The following is an 18,219-nucleotide window of genomic DNA, read 5'->3' as shown; positions in this document are numbered from 1 at the left end:
TTGTGTGACTTTGTGTGTGCATGTCATTTTAGGGTCACACTGGTGGGACACTATGGTCTGGACTCCAGCACTCCTCATTATAGATTTGGTTTAATTATGATGATCTAAGAGCTTGAGCTCGCTCTACAGCTGCAGTCATTGTAATTTGTGTGGGATAAGGGTGCACCCTAAATGCCTAATCTATTAATGTGATTGGAACATGTTGTGCGTGTGTGCACAAGGGTGTGTTCTAATTCCTGTGAGTGGAGCAAAAGTTTCTTATTAGGTGTTTCCGTCTTTCTGTCTTTCGCTGTCTCTCCCCTTCCCACCAAGCTTCAAATGCAAAGACACACCTAAGCACAGATCCATCTCCCAAAAGACCACCTCTCTGACGCACTGGTCTCAGATTAATATGATTATATGCGTCATTGCAGTCATAAATACTCTGTTTCGCAGACGCAGGCTTTTTTTGCCTTAGATTAAAGTGATGATGCAGTCATGGTTGCAGTTCCGTTAAAATGTGACTGTTTAGTATCATCTAGTGGCAGTGCTGGGAAGATTAAAAAATAAAAAATAAAAATCAGCAGATATGTCTGCTCCACAAAAATCAGTGTGCTTTTTAAGATTTTTTTTCATGAGTGAAGTCTTAATTTGGATTTAATGTAAAAAAGTCAAGCTTACTTACTGATAGGCAGGCTTACTGATCTCAGATATGAAACCTGGAACTGAATATTTGTGACAATTTATATGTATTGTGCCACGTGACTGAATTTTACAGGAGTGCAGTTATGTTCCCAGGGTCCTATGTTACCAAGTACTGTTCACACACATCAACCCTCCTATCGTGTTTGGGTCAAATTTGTACCTGTAAACTAACCTGACCCTTAACCTCTTTCCTCATCCTAACCTGTTTGGAAATGGCAAGTGTTTGATAATTATTTTTCTCCTTTTTTCATCTTTTGGTTTCTTCTCTATTTTAATTGTGTAATTAACTGTTTGACTAAATCTTATTATTTTAAATTTAGGGTTGATATATGTTTGGGAGTTGTTCTCTACACAAAAATAGGGCGTCCCAGTAGCTCACCAGGTAAAGCACGTACCACTAAGGCAGAGTCCAGTGGAATTTTATGACTGTCAGAGTCATGATTCAGTCCCTTAACTGTAGCCCGTGTCATATTAAGCAAATACAGAGCTGGGGAACATAATTTTTTAGGTTTCCATTATGTGCTATATAGACCTGGGGAACATAAAGCCTTGGGAACACAGGAATGTGACACAACACTATGGCTAGCTATGCAGAAAAGCTAAGGGACTGTACTTTACTTATCAGAGTAGGGGTGTGTGTTTGTTTTTTTGTTTGTTTTTATATATATCATGACCCTCCTTGGACCTGCATATCTTTTTCTTTGAGCCTCCCTGATAATAAATGGTGTGATTTTGAGGATTTTTAAAGAAAACATGCCTTTAGAACCCACTTGGTTTTGGGGTTCTGAGGGTATGGTATTTAAGATAAATACAAAATATAATCATTTAAAGCTGAATGTCCCTCTCTTAAGCCAAATCTAAAAACATAACCCCCTAACCAATGCTTAAAAATCTTTTTAAGTACCTCCGCGGGTTTGCACCACCCCCTCCCCTCTTATAAGTAACAAACAGTCTCTAATGTCAGCCTTACCCTCACCTTAATAGTGTATTTCATTTCTGTAGTAACCTGACAAATAGTCAGTGAGACAAGACACAATTAAAGTATGGTTTGGTGTTTTAGCAAAAATTAAGCTGCACTTTTAGGCCAGTGTTTGCTATGATGTAAACACATATATGCCAGCTAGCTCATGAGGCTAACATCAGCTACATTATACTGCATGTCTCTTACCTACAATTCCACACTTGCTCTTACTGTTTTTTTATAAGTCCCTGGCTCCCTCCACCTTTCAAATGCTGCACCAATTTATTGGTTTTGGGAAAACTAAATCACGTAGCAAGGCGGGTAATTCCGTTTGGCTTCCAATTTCCAATTTCATTCCTGTGTGTGTTTGTGTGTGGTGATGACAGGAGGGAGTTTGGCATGGACAGCTTCATCTCTCCCACACTGCTGAGCAACATGAGGGAGAAGGACCTGAGGAAAGCCATCAGCTACCACCTCAAAAAGATCCAGTCCCTGCTAGAGCCTCGCCAGAAGGTAGATACAGACTGATGGATGGGTGGATGGATAGTGGCAGTTTAGTAGTGGCTTTAGGGCACTTTTTAGCTGACACTTCTGTGGCTGCTAATCTCCCTGAGGTTTAAAGTGGTGGTAAAGAGACAGCAGGTTGGGAGGAAGATATATGGTGGGTGGGAGGATGATTAAAAAAAGGGAATAGCAGGTCTGGGGATTGGGTAATGTTTCTGGGAAAACGAGTGGCGCATATTTCTTTGTGGAGAGAATTGTTTTGGTCAGTGAGTCAACCATAACATCCACCCCGGTTTTCTTTCACTCTGTCTCCTCACTGTCTGCCTCAGTGTTATTCTTCTCTCTTCTTCTTTGTCTACTGCTGTGTTTTAGGTCATTTCTGCAACTCAGGCTCGGTTGGCCTACCTCACTCAGCTTGGAGAGCTCATTTCATATGGGGGACGGTCCTACACAGCTACCATGATGGTAAGGGTTAAGAGCCTGATATCACCTAGTGGGTCTGTTTGTGAAGAGATATAACATGTAACAGCTTGACTTGAATTCAGTCATGGGTCTGTATAACATGTCAACATTCAAAAAGCTTGACAAATTCAGCTGAATATAAACCTAGATGTTATGTTTCCCACCCAAACATTACAATGAATGTTGGCATTGTACATTTGTGCAAACCATGGATATGTAACATTTATGTGTTTTATATAACTTTACATTTCAATTTGGTTCCAACCAGTGGCCTTTTGCTGCACGTCATCCCCCTTTCACTCTGGATCTTGCAAAACTGCCAAAAAAAGGCAGCAAAACTCAGTGTAAGGAGGCAGATTGTGGTGGTGGATAGTCAAACAAATACAGGACTTTACCCCAGGAGACTAGTGTTTGTGTCCTGTGTGAAATCAAGTGAGCTCTGAGTTATTTTAAGGTACACTCTCACTATATTTCTTTTCCTAAACCTAACCAATGTAACGTTATTTCCCTAAACTCAAACGATGTAACTTTATGTGAATTACATAACTTTACATTAAGTGCGTAACATAATGACGCCCAACCACGTTTCTTTTTCTAAATCCATCCTACAAAACTTTACGTGCTTAACCTAAATGACTTAACTTACCTAAATCCAACCTATGTAACTTTGCCCTAAGTGCATACCGTGATGATGCCATTAGAGGGGTATTAACAGTCTAGATATTATACCAACCGTTGTATGAGGATACATTGACCACAGCCCAACTCAAGTTATAAAATGCCTGCTTCTTATGGTCTCGAACAGTGGTCTGCTGCTGTCTATGGCTTGGCAGCTGTCCACCATCCCCCACTACTCTTGTTGAGAAACTCAGCTCATATACATATAATCTGAACTGCTATAGGTGTGAAATGTAAAAATGGAACTTATCTCTGATTTGCAGAAACGTACAATGCCAATAATTTATTCTGACTACTGGAACGTATCTTTCCTCTCAGAACACATTTGCGCCTCTCGCCTTTCCTCCTTATTCCATCTCTTCCTCCTCTTTTCTGCTCATTTTGTTGTCATTACATACCTTTACTTACTCTCAACCAAACTCAGCTTCAGGACAGGGAGGTACTGGTCAGCCTGCTGGTGGGAGCCAAGTATGGGATGAGTCAGGTCATCAACCACAAGCTCAATGTGATCTCTACACTGGTGGAGTTCAGCAGCATCAGCCGAGTGGAGCTGCTCTCTGAGTCGGACAAAGTCAGCCTACTGCGCATCTCACTGCACGACATGAAGGTAGGGCAGACATCGAGGTACTTCACTTTATTATTCATAAACATGTAGGCCCTCATACACTGACACAGAAACAAAAAAATGGATATTCACTCACTTCACCATATTCACGCTGAAGCTCACGCTAGAGTAAATGTAGGTCAAGCATTTCTCCTCCAATACACAAACAGTACGCAGCCTAAGGGGGTGTGTGGTAGCTATATAAAGCTAATTCACTGAACTCAAAGGTGACTCTCTGTCCCTCTTTCTCCCCCTCCATTGCCTTTTCTCCCTTCCCCTTTGGCTTTAATCACTTTACCTTATCTTCTGCAATGCCCTCCCCCTTACAGCCATTTGCCTTACTGATGGACTCTCTGGCAGCCAAAGACTTAGGGTGTCTGCTGGGAGGCTACTGCAAACTTCTAGTGGATCCCAGTGTCAATGTCTTCCGTCTGGGGCGCCCAAAAGTGAGGGTGCACCGGATTCCTGCTGAAGAAGGTGTGTGTGGGAAGTTCGCCGTAATAGAGGGCGTGTGCTATGAATCCCTATCAAGTGAGCAAAAACTGTTTAACTTAAAACATTAGCTTTCTGGCTTTGGCCATTTGATAGATATTTCACATATGTGACCAGCCAGTACGGGTACCGTTAGAAAAACCACTCAAGAAATATCATCATATTTTAAAACATATTCTGCTCTACGAGTTTACTAACATATTGGTTTACAATGCTTGTTTGTTGCTTGTGGTATTATTAGGTTATGTGTCCCGCTGCTGTAGTGACTCAGATGACTCAACAGATGAGGATGACCCAATGGATTCTCAACGGCCGGACCCAGCAAGTCAGGACTGGGAAGAAAGGAGGAGAGAGGAGGAAGGGAAGAGGAGAGAGGAGGAGAGAATAGAGAGGGAGGAGCACAAAGGCAAACAGGAAGTGAAGATAATAGTGACAACAGAAGGTAAGGAAAATGAGGGTGAAGAAGAAAGAGGAGCAACAGGAAGTGGTCTGCGTAAATTTAGTGTTATGGATGAAGAAATGAACCTGGAGACCACCTGGTACCACACTGACCCACGGGTCACCAGCAGCTTCTCCAGCTTGTCCAGTGGCTCCTTGAGTGCTGCCCTGGAGGAGAGCAGTGCCGCTGCCAAAGCCCCAACTCGTCTGGATGCAATCCGTGGACCACGCACCAGCGAGGATCTACCAAGCCTGGACGTTCACCACCCCTACCTCTTGGAGCCAAAACGCCATCAAGGGCCCCTGCGACCCACAAACCTCAATTACCGTGGCAATGACAACTCTTGCCTTTGCTTTGCTGAGCTCTCCAAGGCTGATTTCCTGCCTAGCCCGCCTGAGGCTACCAGCGATGATGACAATGATGATGATGATGATGAGGAGGAGGAGCGGCAAGTGGAGGGACTTAGACGCATTTCTAAGATCCCTAGTTCAAGAGATTTGAGAATGATTGACAGCATACCCTTTCAAAGATCACCCATTAAAAGAAAGAAAAAGATCCCTCCCAAAGTCCCATTAAGGACGAGTTCAATGCCTATCAGCAAAGCAGGAAAGGCTGAGCAGCGCCTCTCTAAGGATGAAGAGAGTCTATTCCTGACACCTTCTCCCAATCCGAAACCAGCTCTTTTGGTCAAAGAAACTGCCTCAGAGTCTGAAGATGAGTTTTTTGATGCACAGGAGAGATTTACTCCTCCTGTTCCCGATCTATCAGGTTTGTTTACAGCATGTTTGTTATGACTTTGCAATTTGTCCTTGTCATATTTTTGTAGAGGTCTTTTGTTTATGGTAGTATGTTTGAGATTTTTATGTAATGGCAACATGTGACAACACTGAGACATTAATGTGATTAAAAGAGGTGAGGGAAAGATTTGTTAATAAATCCACTGATGCCTTTCTCCTTCTGTACTTTCATTTTGATTTGTCTCTCTCTCTCTCTCACAGACGCTGAGCTGGCTGACCGACGGAATGCTAATCGGCTGAGTGGAAGCTGGAGTGGTCCTTCAGCTGTCTCGGGGAAAGAGCCATCCTCCCCCCTTGCCAATAAAGCCAAATCCTCTAAAGTCAAGACGGAAGTGGAGACACTTAAAGGCCCCACAAATCAACTTCCCAACCAACAGCCAAGTCCACCAAAGCCATCTCAAAAACCTGAAGTTAAGGTCAAACCACCATTGGCACCTAAGCCCCAGCTGCCTCCCAAACCTCAGATCATTCCTCCCAAATCCCCTCAGCATGGGAGATCGTATGCCCACTGCAATGGGGATGCCTCTGGACGTCTGTCCTCTGAACTTCTGGAAATGGAGCCAGACACCATGGAGTTCAAATCTGTCACATCAGGGTCAGGTGGACTGCCTCTGTCATCACCCCTGATCACAGCGGTACGGTACAGCAAGCAGCCACTACCTATTACAACACCACAAACTGAGGAAAAGACAAAAACGCAAGAAAACAGCCCCAAAAAGAAGAAAGCTCTGACACATGAGAATACCACACATGTTGTTTCCAGTGACAAAGCATCTATTCCTGATGAAAAGGAAACTCCTAAAGTTGAGGAGAAAAACAATGGGACTGCCCTATCCGCAAAAAAGCCACCAAACCTACCCCCTATCCCTCGCTCTAATTCAGGTACAAAGCTAGCCATTCCCCCTCCAGTGCCCCCCAAACCCACTTCTCCAAGCACCTTCCACCCATTGTCACTACCTGCTAGCTCTCCTGTCACCCCAACTGATCCAAGCAAAGGGATATTTAAGGACAGCGTCAGTCCACCAAATGGAATCCACCCTTGGAGCAGCCGTAATGGCAGCGTCCGGAGGGTTTCTCTGAGTCATGAAAGCCTGTCACCCAAAAATACAGATGCACCTCTCACCCTTACAACCTCCCTCACATCAACCACCTCCAAAGGTGTTGGGGGCCTCGAAATCAGAGAGCCTGGAAGATCTGGATCAGGATCAGACCTGAGGACCAGCTCCTCCAGCCTGGGAGGCAGACTGCCGGCTTCTGCCCTGAGAGGGAAGATCCAGGCGCTGCCTTGGTACATGACCCGTTCCCAGGAGATTTTAGGAACTCTTGACTACCCCTCCACTAGCTCCATCAATGGAGACACTTCTGGATTCGGCTCTGGTTTGTCTGTAGCGAGTGGTTTATCAGACTTAAACAAGACGCCTGTCAAGGAAAAAGAGACTGTTACCTCAAAACCAGGAGGGAAAGGGGACATTTTAGAGGATGGAGCTGAGGTTGTCATAGCCACCATTAAAGAGGCACAGGATGTGACCTCACACATGAAAAAGGGCAGTGGGACCAACGGCTCCCACCCTAATCTGAATTTTAAAGAGAATAGTGCACACAGTGGAAATGTTTCATCAGAGCAGCCTCAGTCACGGCCCCATTCAGCAGTGGGGTTGGGAGGTGTGTCCAGCATGCAAATTGGAGGTGACTCACCGACGTCCTCACTTGCTGACACTACTCCTCCCCAGCAGCACCGGGAAGCTTGTGGCTGTCGGACCGTTTACGCTAACTGTTTCAGTGGTGACACTGAGGATGGTATAAGCTTCGATGAAGAGCTCACCATTTATGAGTTCTCCCGCCGCACACGCCCCAAACCTGCCCGACCCGCACCTGTCTCTTCTCCTACCACACCTTCTCCAAAGCCCAATATTCTGTCACTGCTGAGGGATAACCCCCGCCCACTCTCCACTTTCTCCACTGCCTCATCTGAACTTAGTCCCCTAGTTTCCCGTCCGGTTTCTCCTACAAACTCATTTGGTGGTCCTCTTCGTTCACTTACTAATAAGAATTATGGTGGACTGAAGGGAGGTTTTGCCTCCCTACGTCAAGATATAGACCAACTTCTGCTGGTATTAGAAAGGGGGGCACTTGAACAATCCCAACAAACATCATGTCAAGACTCAAAGCAGGATATCACAGGCATTAAAGGAGGGCCTGACCTGAATCACAATGGAACTGAAGTCAGTAATACCCCAGCACCGGACCCAAATTGCACTGGGACAAGCACCGCTGCCATGACAGAGGCCGAGAGGAGCCTTCTCCAGGCAGAGGCTCGACGTTTGGCATCTGGGTGTCAACGGGCCACACGTGTAGGCTGGGCTCCTGATGAAGCCCTACGCTCTTTATCTAACAGCTTCAGTGCCCTGGTTCAGTTGTCAGCAGCCTGCCTGCGAACAAACCCCTGCCCTGGTTGTGACATCTGCCATAATGCAAGTCCAGTCCTCGGGGATGAGGACGATGACAGCCAGGAGGCCATGGACAAGCTAAAGGAGATAGTAGGTCTGTACCGAGAGTTTGTTTTAGCTGTTGAGACAGCTGGAACTGGTGCCGGGGTTGGGGGTAAGAGTGTGGGCCTCACTGGGTCTGGACAGGGTCAGGGGGAGAGCGATGGAGTGAGGCTACTTGCCAAACGCTGTACTGTCCTCATCTCGTCCGTATTCGCACTCACACAGCTCTTCCGGACACGCACGTCAGACACCGTGAACACGCCTGGTCACGTACCTCTCAACTTTTGACCTGTGAACTTTTACCCACTAATAACCCACTGACTGTAGAAGTGAGACAAGAGGAAACAGCACAGAGTGATCTGGTGTGTAACCCCTGTGTTCTTGTACAGTAAGTGCCATGCACACCACAGCACACAGACTCTAACCCACAGTACACATACCCACATGGAAAACACATAAACAAAACCCTGAACGAAGAGAGGAAACTTCATTGCTTGGCCTCTTCTTGGACGCATATGGACTATGCATTTGTACATACGAATTTTATAATTATCTTATATTTCTCTTATTTTATGATACAATATGTGTATGTATGTAAGGATGGATTACCCATGTATGTATTTATGTATTTATTTTTACAATATTTGCACCATGGTCTGTGACGTGCAGGTCTCTGGTGAAAAAAAACAACTATGGATGTCACTGGAATTTTTATTTTTCCTTCTCTTTGAGACAGTATTATGTTATCTATTGCTGCTTTAAAGGTTTCTCCACTCGACAAGGTGTAATCTGTAAAGTGTCATTTTTCAAGTTTAGTATAACAGTACGTTTTACTGACAGAATACAGACTTTATCACACTTGCAAAATACAGTTATTAACTGATTTGTTTTATATGTGCACCTTTTTAAGGATTTAGTTTTTCAAAATTACAGCCACATGTTAATGGGATATGAAACAATACCATTACAAAGCAGGGAGAGCACTTTTGACTGTTACAGATTGCACCTTTTTATGAGACACATACCCTTGTGTAAAATGTTTTTTCTACCCTTTCCCTTGTCCTGACTGACTCTGAGTGAATGCCTCTTGGAAATACTCCCATTACCCAAACGTATGCAGTATTATAACATTAATCTAGTTTTCATCCAAAGGACATTACATATATATTTTCTGGGAATGTGTGGATGAGGCCCAGGAAGCAAAACAGGGGACCTTATTTATGTAGTTGAAAAAAAGTTTTTGACTAGGCACAAGGGTGACTGTTAAACTATGTCCAGATGTAGCAAAGATCCAAAGTCTTAAAACACTGAGCCACAACTGTTCCCCACTACGGTTTCCTCTTTGGGCGCACCACCTTATTAATAACATACTGACGGACAGATGGACTGACTGCTGTATGCTGGGGTCAAAACTGTAGATATACATTTATATCTTTGTGTCCTTTTCTGTCTCTACCTTAGTTTATGGCTATGCAAACATAAACTCCTCACCCCCCACATACTGTATCCTTGTTTTGTTTTTTTGTGCTAACATGAAAAACAACAATAGCTGCATTATGTTTGTCTGAATATAATGGGTGCTTTCTTTGTTTGGAATGTTGGCTTTTTGTCTTGTTTTGGGAAAACTTACTGCATTGTGGATTGCAACATTGTGCAAAGTTGCATGGCATTAGCATTTGTCAATATAAAGACTCCTGTCTATACTGATGTCTGTGAATTGTCAGTAAAAGGAATACATTGCTCGATCAGTTTGCTGATGTACAGTGTTCACTAAATAGCTCGTCCATAACACATGATGTCAACTCATCTGATGAGCCATCCGATCGGGGGAATTTACTTGAGCCACCTACGAGAACAAGAGGGTAATCAAGCCAGCAGTTGCTTATACAAATATGATAAGGGGATTAACCGAAGTAAAGACTGCTTAAGGGTTTCGAGACAGCTGGCGAGGAGACAGGTAGTATATTTAATCTTCCAAACAGATGAGTGAGTGACATTTTGTCGAGGTGGCTGTGCGTAAAAAATAAAAAGGCAGTTCTCATGTGTGAGATTTCAGAGCTTCCAGTTGCCATGGAGGTAATGTCCAGTAGCAGTGTCCATCGTAACATCAAGACATACCGTATGTCTCAGGAGCATCTCTAGTACTTCATCAAGCAGGCCCAAAGCGTGAAGAGTGCCTGTCACCTACTTGTTTTGTTTCTGTATGGTAAAACATTTCATTTTCAAAGAGGACATTGTGTTTCTACATGAGCAGTCACTTTTCCGTACCCACGTAAAATGAAGTCGATGTACCAAGAAATGTATTGTTTGGGAATAAATTACACATTGACCTTAACGATCGTGAACGTCTGGTTGTTTGGGTTGTGTCTGTGAACCAGTTGTCAGCTAATTTCACGTCAGGTCAGGCAAACTTTGTTATCCCACAAGGGGAAATTCATGTGGTCATACACGTTTAAAAACATAAAGTACATCATACACCAAAACACTTAGGAGTATAAGTGCACATCTGTCCTTCATTTAGTACTCCAGTTGCTGTAGACAGGAATGTTTTGCTGTACCTTGTTCTAATTTTCTGCTGCAGGAGTCTGCTCTTTGACCTGCTACTCCTCTGGAATATCAGATAGAGAAGATGGGTAAGATCGCTGAGGATCTGATCAGCCATTCTGAGAATAATGATATTGTACAGCTGTGTTGCAGACACCTGATTGACCCCAATGATCCTACCCACTGTCTTGACCATCCCATCACCAGTTGCTTGTCGCATGATATGGGTTATTAAGAAAACAAAAATCACATATATATGGCACAAATACAATTGTTTCATCTACAAGTGAAAAACTTTCCACTGCTCCTTAAAAGCAGCAGCCCTCACTCTGACTTCTTTGCTGTGGCCATGTCTGCAGTCTAGCAGGAAATATCTGGTGTTTGTTTGCTTGTTTACCATAGATGTACCGTCTATGAAAACACATTAGTTCCACCTGTCTAGTTCCTACTTGGTGCGTGTCTGCAAAGATAGCACTGCCATCATGAGGTGTTCCAAAAAAAATGCAAAGTTATTAAATAAATAAATAAAAATACAAAGTTGCTTGATTAACCATTTGAAACCTGGAGAGACATCACTTTTCTTGTGCTGCTTTCACCCACCTTTCTCAGGTATTTAAAGCTTTGACCCTTGAGCCAAATGCTGTGATGTCTTTCAGAGACAAGTCAAGCCAATTTGCTCAGGTTTCAAAAGGTTAACCAATATTCTGTTAATCATAGAGTAGTATTCTGAAAGACAAGCTGAAGGCTGTTTATTATCAGTCTGCGGGCCACAATTAGCCCCCGGCTGGACTTTGGACATGACTGCTCCAGAGAAAGACTTGTCGAACATCTGGAGGATACGGCTCCACTCTGTAGTTATTCAATTTCCTGTGAAAGAACAGCTTCTGTTGTAGTTTCTTTGACCTAATCCCTGTGCATTCCTTGAAACTTAGTTGGTCATCAGTTTCAACTCCAAGGTATTTGTAAATTGAGACCTGCTCAACAACTTCCCCATTAGTCTTTGAGGAGGGGACTGTTGTTTATTCCCTCCTAACATCTATGACCATCTCAAGGAAAGTATCTGAACAGATGCTGTGTCATCTGCATATTTAAAGTAACTACCAGCTGAAGCATTCATTGGTGTATAGAGCGTATAAGATGGGGGACAAAATGCACCCTTAAGAGGTACCTATATTAATGATTTTAGAGGGTGAGGTAGCCGATTGTGATCCTCCATGTACCACCTTCCAATTCATGTAAGCTCCCTCCCTAAATATTGAGCATATGAATCAAGTAAGAAGACATTAAATTTAACATCCTGGCCTCACATTGAATGTTTACCAGACAGCAGAGAGAATGAACGGCAGTATAAATAGCTTATTTGTGCCATTACTGCACTACTAATACTGTTAATGAGGATTACTGTGGGATTTTCTTCCCAGCATTGAGTGGTTATACTTCCACGAAGGCAGCGTTTATCTATGCACGTAGCACTAGGGTCCCCTTCCTCTATTTTGGTGCTGGGAATGTCTCTAAATTATTCACAGAGAGCCATCTGATTTAGAGAGCAACATTTCCATTCCTATTATTAAAATATATTCTTAAATAATGCATTTTTGACTGTAAAAATTTAAGCTTTCACCCAAGCTAATAGTCAGACAGACATTTGTTGGGGTGAAAGGAAACAGTGAGGGAGCAGAGAGGCTTTGTAGCCACAGCAGCTCAACCCTCCTTGATCCAAAGTCCTCATGTCAGATTGCCCTTAATCTGATCATTATCTGCAGTCTGACTTCTTGACACAGTAATCTAGAGTTGTACACACGTAAAAAACCCCAGAAAGAAACATGGTCTGAGAGTGTAGAGCTGCTGTGAGAGCCATTTCTTTGATCGAATACGTAGCAGAAACAGCGGATAGAGGTGTGAAGCTACTGAGTGTTTGCTCCATTCTTCATTGTGATCCAGTGTGAGGTCTTTTCAGCTTAACTGCAATGAATCATTTTAACGATGATGCCGTTTGATTGATTATAAAGGAGGGAATACGGTGCATAAAGTATAAGTCAAAGGGAGGACTGGCACTGTGGTGATAAGACACAAAGAAGCAATTCAGTTCATTATGTACTGGTGCCGCTGTTGCATAAGTAAAACATCATTTGTTGTAGTTTTTGTGAATGGAGGGGTTTTTTTTTTTGAGAAAATGTGACATTTATCCCATTAAATACCCACATAACAGATTTATTCACTGTCAACATTTTTAATGGATTGATTTTAAACATTTCATTCGGTTGCAATTATTAATTTGACATTTCATAGTGATTTGGTGACTTGTGCTTCAGGAAAAGTGGCAATTATAAACAGCATAATTTAATATAAGTGAGGGAGTCCCACTTTGGAAAAACCTCATCAATTTAAAGTATTACTTTCAAAGGAAAGTCCTAAGAAAAATTCTGAAAAGACACCCAGGAAACAGCCCACTGTGGACGGTCATGATGAAAAGAACTGGAGAAATAGGCCAAGTGATCCATTTACATGGCAGCTTGAGCTTTTTGTGCCACTGAACATTACCCTCTGCCCCTGTCTTCTCTCAGCACCATTACTGTTCAGTCTCTCTCTCAGTGTCCAAGCAGCATGCCTTTCCTCTTCGGGCTGTCGTACCCAGCGAGAGCTGCTGCGTGGTGACAGTGTCTACTCAAGCTCGAAATCTGAGCCCATTATGTCAACAGATGTTACAGACAGAGAGGAGGGCAGGCGTGAGAGAAGATATAAAAACAGCGAGTAGAGGGAGGGAAATACATGTATAAAACAACTTAAGTTCACAAAAAGAAAACCACTGAGAGCACTTAGTTTTATAGTCAACAGACAATCAGTAGCCCAGAAATAAACAAATGCAGCAATGGTGCATACTCAAATAAATATCAAAAGTCTTTTTCTGAATCTGCAAAAGGTTGCGTTAAAAATTTCAATCTCAAACAAAAGGGCAATCATTCCCGGTGGGATTATTTGTTGCACCAGATGTTTAACATTTCTTCCTTCCAATATATTATAAAAACAAGACAAGATCTGGGTGTAACTGTATATTTTACTGACAAATGGGCACTTCTCAAAACTCAAATAGGCCTAACACATGCCAGTAGCTCTTCATAAAACAATCCAAGACAGTGTTTGACAAAACATTTAAGTCCCATTCGGCAAAGATGAGTCATGTGTGAAAGGAGAAGCTGTTTAAAATAGCCTGTGTGTGTCTTTCCAAGAACATATATATAAATCACAGATATCATTTCAACAATAGAACTTCTGATCTCATAAATATGTCGGCCGAATAGCTGGAGATGGAGCAGAAAGAGAAGTAAAATGACCAACACTCAATTTATTAAACTCTCATTGACAATAGATGTTGGGAAATTTCACTGGTCAAAAGTACAAAAGTGTTTCAGTTAAGTGGCAGAATACAGCCTCACAGAGGAAAAGCTCTTGGTCAAACAAACAGACAGATGTTGTCTACAAAACACCACAGCACACAGCACATATGAAGAATCCAGTCACATAGCCTTTGCTTGAAACTGTGAGGGGAAAAAAAACAAAACGCTGGAGTTCAGTTTGCTCCATCAACATTTTTTTGCACAGAGAGCAAACAAGGGCATTTCAATTGGACCCTGGCACGAGTTTTGTATAGGCTAAAGCGAGTGTCTTGTTTTTTAATACTTTAACAACAGTTAATAGTCATGGCAGGTGGGTTATCTCACACTGACTGTTGGCCCCTGTCAGAAGTGCAACTTCATTGCTGTCTTTCAGTCATGGAAACTTCAGTGTCCCCAAAATAGTGCCAGACAACAAGTACATCAGCTTTATGACATCCTTTCTTCTCAACAAACTGGTTCCATCACACCATACAGCTTTTTCCCTTTAACTGCTTTCTTGTCCCCTCTACAGCTCTATTCCGTCACCTCCACCCTCTTACAACAGCTTTAGCAGAAGTTCATAGGTGGCATTGATGATCCCCCAGGAGAGGAGTGAACGGTGGTAGTTGAGGTGGGCCCCTCTGAAGAGCATCACCACACTGCCACCTCTCTCTCTCCACACTGTTAGCAGCACTTTCCTGCAGGGCTGGAAGGGTCCACCGACCTGAGACTGAGCCCGTGCCTTGACCACGTTTAATGGATAGAACATGATGCCAAGGGCTGCCCCCAGCAATCCTCCACACACGAAATCAATAACCATGTGACCTGCCCGGCTACTGACTTCTGGGAGCAGCTCCTTAATGGGCCCGCGGAGCCCAAAGAAGAGCACATTGCTAGGGCCGTTACGGAGAAGTATGGGCACCAGACCACGGTAACACTCCCTGACACCATACTCAGTCAGAAGTGTCCGGAAGGTGTGGCCTGTGTTGTTGAAGCGCCCGTGGTGCCGATGGTCTTGTAGGAGAGTCTGCACGCGCTCAAATGGCGTCAGGATGGCCTCTGTGGTTCCTGCCAATGCTGCGGCAAAGCTTCGAGTGAACAGCTCTGGTATGCCGCTGCCACCGGCCCGGTCTAGTAAGACTCTGGAGAAGTCCTCATACAGGCCAAACATGATGGCCACTGTAGTGCTCTTCTGGAGTAGTGGGGGCAGCAGGCCCCGGTAAAGATTCCTCAGCCCATCTCTCTGGAGCTGCCGCACCGCCTCAGTGGCCAACACACCATGCAGCTGCTGGCGGAACAGCACCTTCTGGATGGGGAAAGTCACCAATATGTTTGTAAAAGCTGCAATGGAGCCGCAGACATAGTGCTTCCTTTGAGTGCCCAGCCTGGCACTCAGATATCCAGCAGGCAGCAGGGTGTGGCCTCCTTTAGTCAGGGCAGCCTGAGGCTGAGGTGTCCGGGCTGACTCGGAGTCCATGGTGCTAACAGCCATGGGAAGCTCAGTGCTCCACAGCCTGTTCCTCCAGCATCACATCAGCACTGCACTCTTTGAAAGTATATACCCTGTGAGAGAGAGAGATATCAGATATGCCTATTAATCTTTATATCTTGTAAAATTTGTTTATATGGCTTTTTTTTTTTGCCTTAATTTGATAGAAACTCCCATACACATACACATACACACACAAACCTATATTTCAGTTAAGAACAAATGGGAATCAAGTAGGGCACCATCATAACGATATAGTAATGGTTGAAAGTAAATAAAAAAGATATAATATATTCCCCTCGCTGTTTTTGTACATGAACATATTTTTGGCAAACATCACTGACAATCACTTGGCTGGAAGATCACTATAAAAAGTATACACAGGTCAGCTAAAATATTAAAACCATCTCATCATGATTCTTGGGCTACTACTGAGCAGTTTTTAATGGTGTGGCTTGGCACATTGTCCTGCTGGGGGGCCGATACCATCAGGGAGTGCTGGTGCCATGAGGGAGTATACTTGGTCTGCAACGGTGTCTGGGTGGGTGGTGCGAATCAAGTGGCACCCACGTGAATGCCACAACCAAAGGTTTTCCAGCAGAACATTGCATTATAACGAAATGATCAATGTTAGTCGCTTCACCAGCCGTTGCTTTTAATGTTTTAGCTGGCTGGTGTACATGTTATATAAACATCAATAAAACTGAAACAATAAAATCTAAATAAATCATTAACCTATCAAATATCAAATATGGATAAAACTACAATCTATAAAACGTGAATACAGCATAGTTTCTTTTGCATACCTGCCAACATGTGTGCTGATACAACATATCTTGTGAAAGCATTCTCTGTGAGATACAGTTGTCTGGGTTTAGTTTAAATGGCTCAGACACACTAAATGTTGCCTTAAACAGATTGAACTGTTTAACCTCAGCCACCTGCCGTCAACTTGTACAACAAGGCTGCACCAACTGGGCACTGATAAGAGTCGTTACACAACTATACAATTTGATAAATGCCAGCTAAGTCACAGGGCAGGGGGGCACAACTATGAGTGGCATAAGACACAAGGTCTTTTCATTTAATGGAAATTACAAAGCACTACATAGGACACTTTAATTAAAAGTTTTATGTGGTTTTATTTAGGTATTTACGAAGATAATGTCACACCCCGCCATATATATAACAGCAACAACAAAACTGCTAAAATGAAAACAAGATCCTTCCAAAACATAAATTCGGAGTCTAACCATGCTTAGTAAATAAAGCATGTTGTCTTGGAGTTGTCTAAATATAGACTGAGGAGGCATAGTGGTGGCAAAGCCTTGAGGTCGTTGGAGGTCACAGTGCACCAATCAAAATATCACTCAAAAGAATCATGTTAAACAGTTCCAGGTCATTTTGACAAACCATGCTGCCACATGGCTACTGACCTCTGAGAGCCTGTTATGTAATGTACTGTACCTCTGGTGTCATTTAAGCTCCATGTTGAGAGACTTTGCACAGTTTCCTCCACAATATTTCAGAGGTAACTACTAAAGACAGCTGAAGTTACTCTGCAGAACAACTGCTTCTGTTTGTCTGCAAACATTCAAGACTGCTTTTACAATTTTAAATCCTAAACAGCAACTACATTTCATCATTTATATTATATATAATACTTGCGATAATAATACCTTTCACAAGCAATATTTTAACATTCAGAGTGAGGGACTTATTTTACACGCCTGTATGTGGGTTATTTTGCTATGTCATGTTTTGATGCTGCATGGAGCATATATTTTTTTAACTGTGAATAACATTAAAATATGAAAACAACCACATTTTGATATCGATGCTTTGGCTATATCAACGGATTTGGGTGAACAACAGCAACCACATTACGTAATCCGATATTTTTCCATAACTAAATCTTCCGCGAACACGCCCTCTGTATAACGCTTCCTGTGAACCGTTGCCGTGTCATGCCTGTTGTCCTAACATGCTCCCTGTCAACTGGCTGACACAGATATAAGGGGTTAATATCACTAAACCGCACCATTATCACAGAAGACACACAGCAGTATTACTTACTGTATGAATAGCTGGTTAAAATCAACAAATCATCGACGGGCTAACGTGCTTAGCTCATTAGCTAGACGCCCAACTGCCAACTGGTAAACTAGCTAACGTCAGTTAGCCCAACAGTGACATGGCCTCCTCGGCTGTGTTCATAACAGTCAATAAGATTTATGTTTAAGTTAGAGAAAGGACGCGATAACAGGGCCGGATATAATGGCTGTACACCACACCAAAATAGAAGTCAGCTTAGCATGCTAAGCGCTAGCATCATCAGAGTCAAAACGGACAAGGGTTGATTGATGGTTGGTTGGAGACTTCGTTACCAAACAACTGAATTTCCAAAAGCGTCTCGTAGTTGTTTCTCAAACAACTGCAGGGCTCATAAATTGGTCTTTACCTGCTGTTTACGCCAGACGCTGTCCTGCCTCTGGACAGGTGGAGTACAGTTTCCTGCAGAGGAAACGGGCCACAACTGTAGGTCGTGTCTGCAGCCCAGGCAGCGGCAGGTGACCGCAGCATTGCATTATTGGCGCATGCGCACTCTGATAGTGTGTGGATGGGACTACAACCGTAGCATCAGTCCATTTCTAGTGATACAACTGATTTCACAGAGCTTCTTTCACTGTACTGTGCGATGT

At 43.2% G+C, this 18,219-nt stretch overlaps 2 protein-coding genes across 4 annotated transcripts in view; one reads left to right on the top strand and one right to left on the bottom strand.

Moving 5' to 3' along the window:
- Nucleotides 1–11,103, top strand: part of frmpd1b (FERM and PDZ domain containing 1b) — a 34,325-nt gene extending 23,222 nt beyond the window's left edge. For 2 of the 3 annotated variants that reach the window (XM_050042390.1, XM_050042391.1), the window contains exons 12-17: nt 2,032–2,158; nt 2,522–2,614; nt 3,714–3,896; nt 4,223–4,424; nt 4,627–5,592; nt 5,823–11,103. In XM_050042390.1, coding sequence (XP_049898347.1) covers nt 2,032–2,158; nt 2,522–2,614; nt 3,714–3,896; nt 4,223–4,424; nt 4,627–5,592; nt 5,823–8,398 — 4,147 coding nt within the window. In that variant the 3' untranslated portion in view covers nt 8,399–11,103. The remainder of the gene's footprint in view (nt 1–2,031; nt 2,159–2,521; nt 2,615–3,713; nt 3,897–4,222; nt 4,425–4,626; nt 5,593–5,822) is intronic. The other variant, XM_050042393.1, reaches the window with a different exon arrangement.
- Nucleotides 11,104–13,691: 2,588 nt separating this feature from the next.
- Nucleotides 13,692–18,133, bottom strand: LOC126388581 (mitochondrial nicotinamide adenine dinucleotide transporter SLC25A51-like). Its single transcript, XM_050041781.1, has 2 exons — nt 17,979–18,133; nt 13,692–15,591 (listed from the first exon to the last, which is right to left on the bottom strand). The coding sequence occupies exon 2, from the start codon at nt 15,518–15,520 to the stop codon at nt 14,585–14,587; it is 936 nt and encodes a 311-aa protein (XP_049897738.1). The 5' UTR covers nt 15,521–15,591; nt 17,979–18,133; the 3' UTR covers nt 13,692–14,584.
- Between the last annotated feature and the right edge of the window lie 86 nt (nt 18,134–18,219).

Source organism: Epinephelus moara, chromosome 4, assembly GCF_006386435.1.
Source record: "Epinephelus moara isolate mb chromosome 4, YSFRI_EMoa_1.0, whole genome shotgun sequence".
NCBI classification, from domain to species: Eukaryota; Metazoa; Chordata; class Actinopteri; order Perciformes; family Serranidae; genus Epinephelus; species Epinephelus moara.
This window is presented reverse-complemented; position numbering and strand designations above follow the sequence as displayed.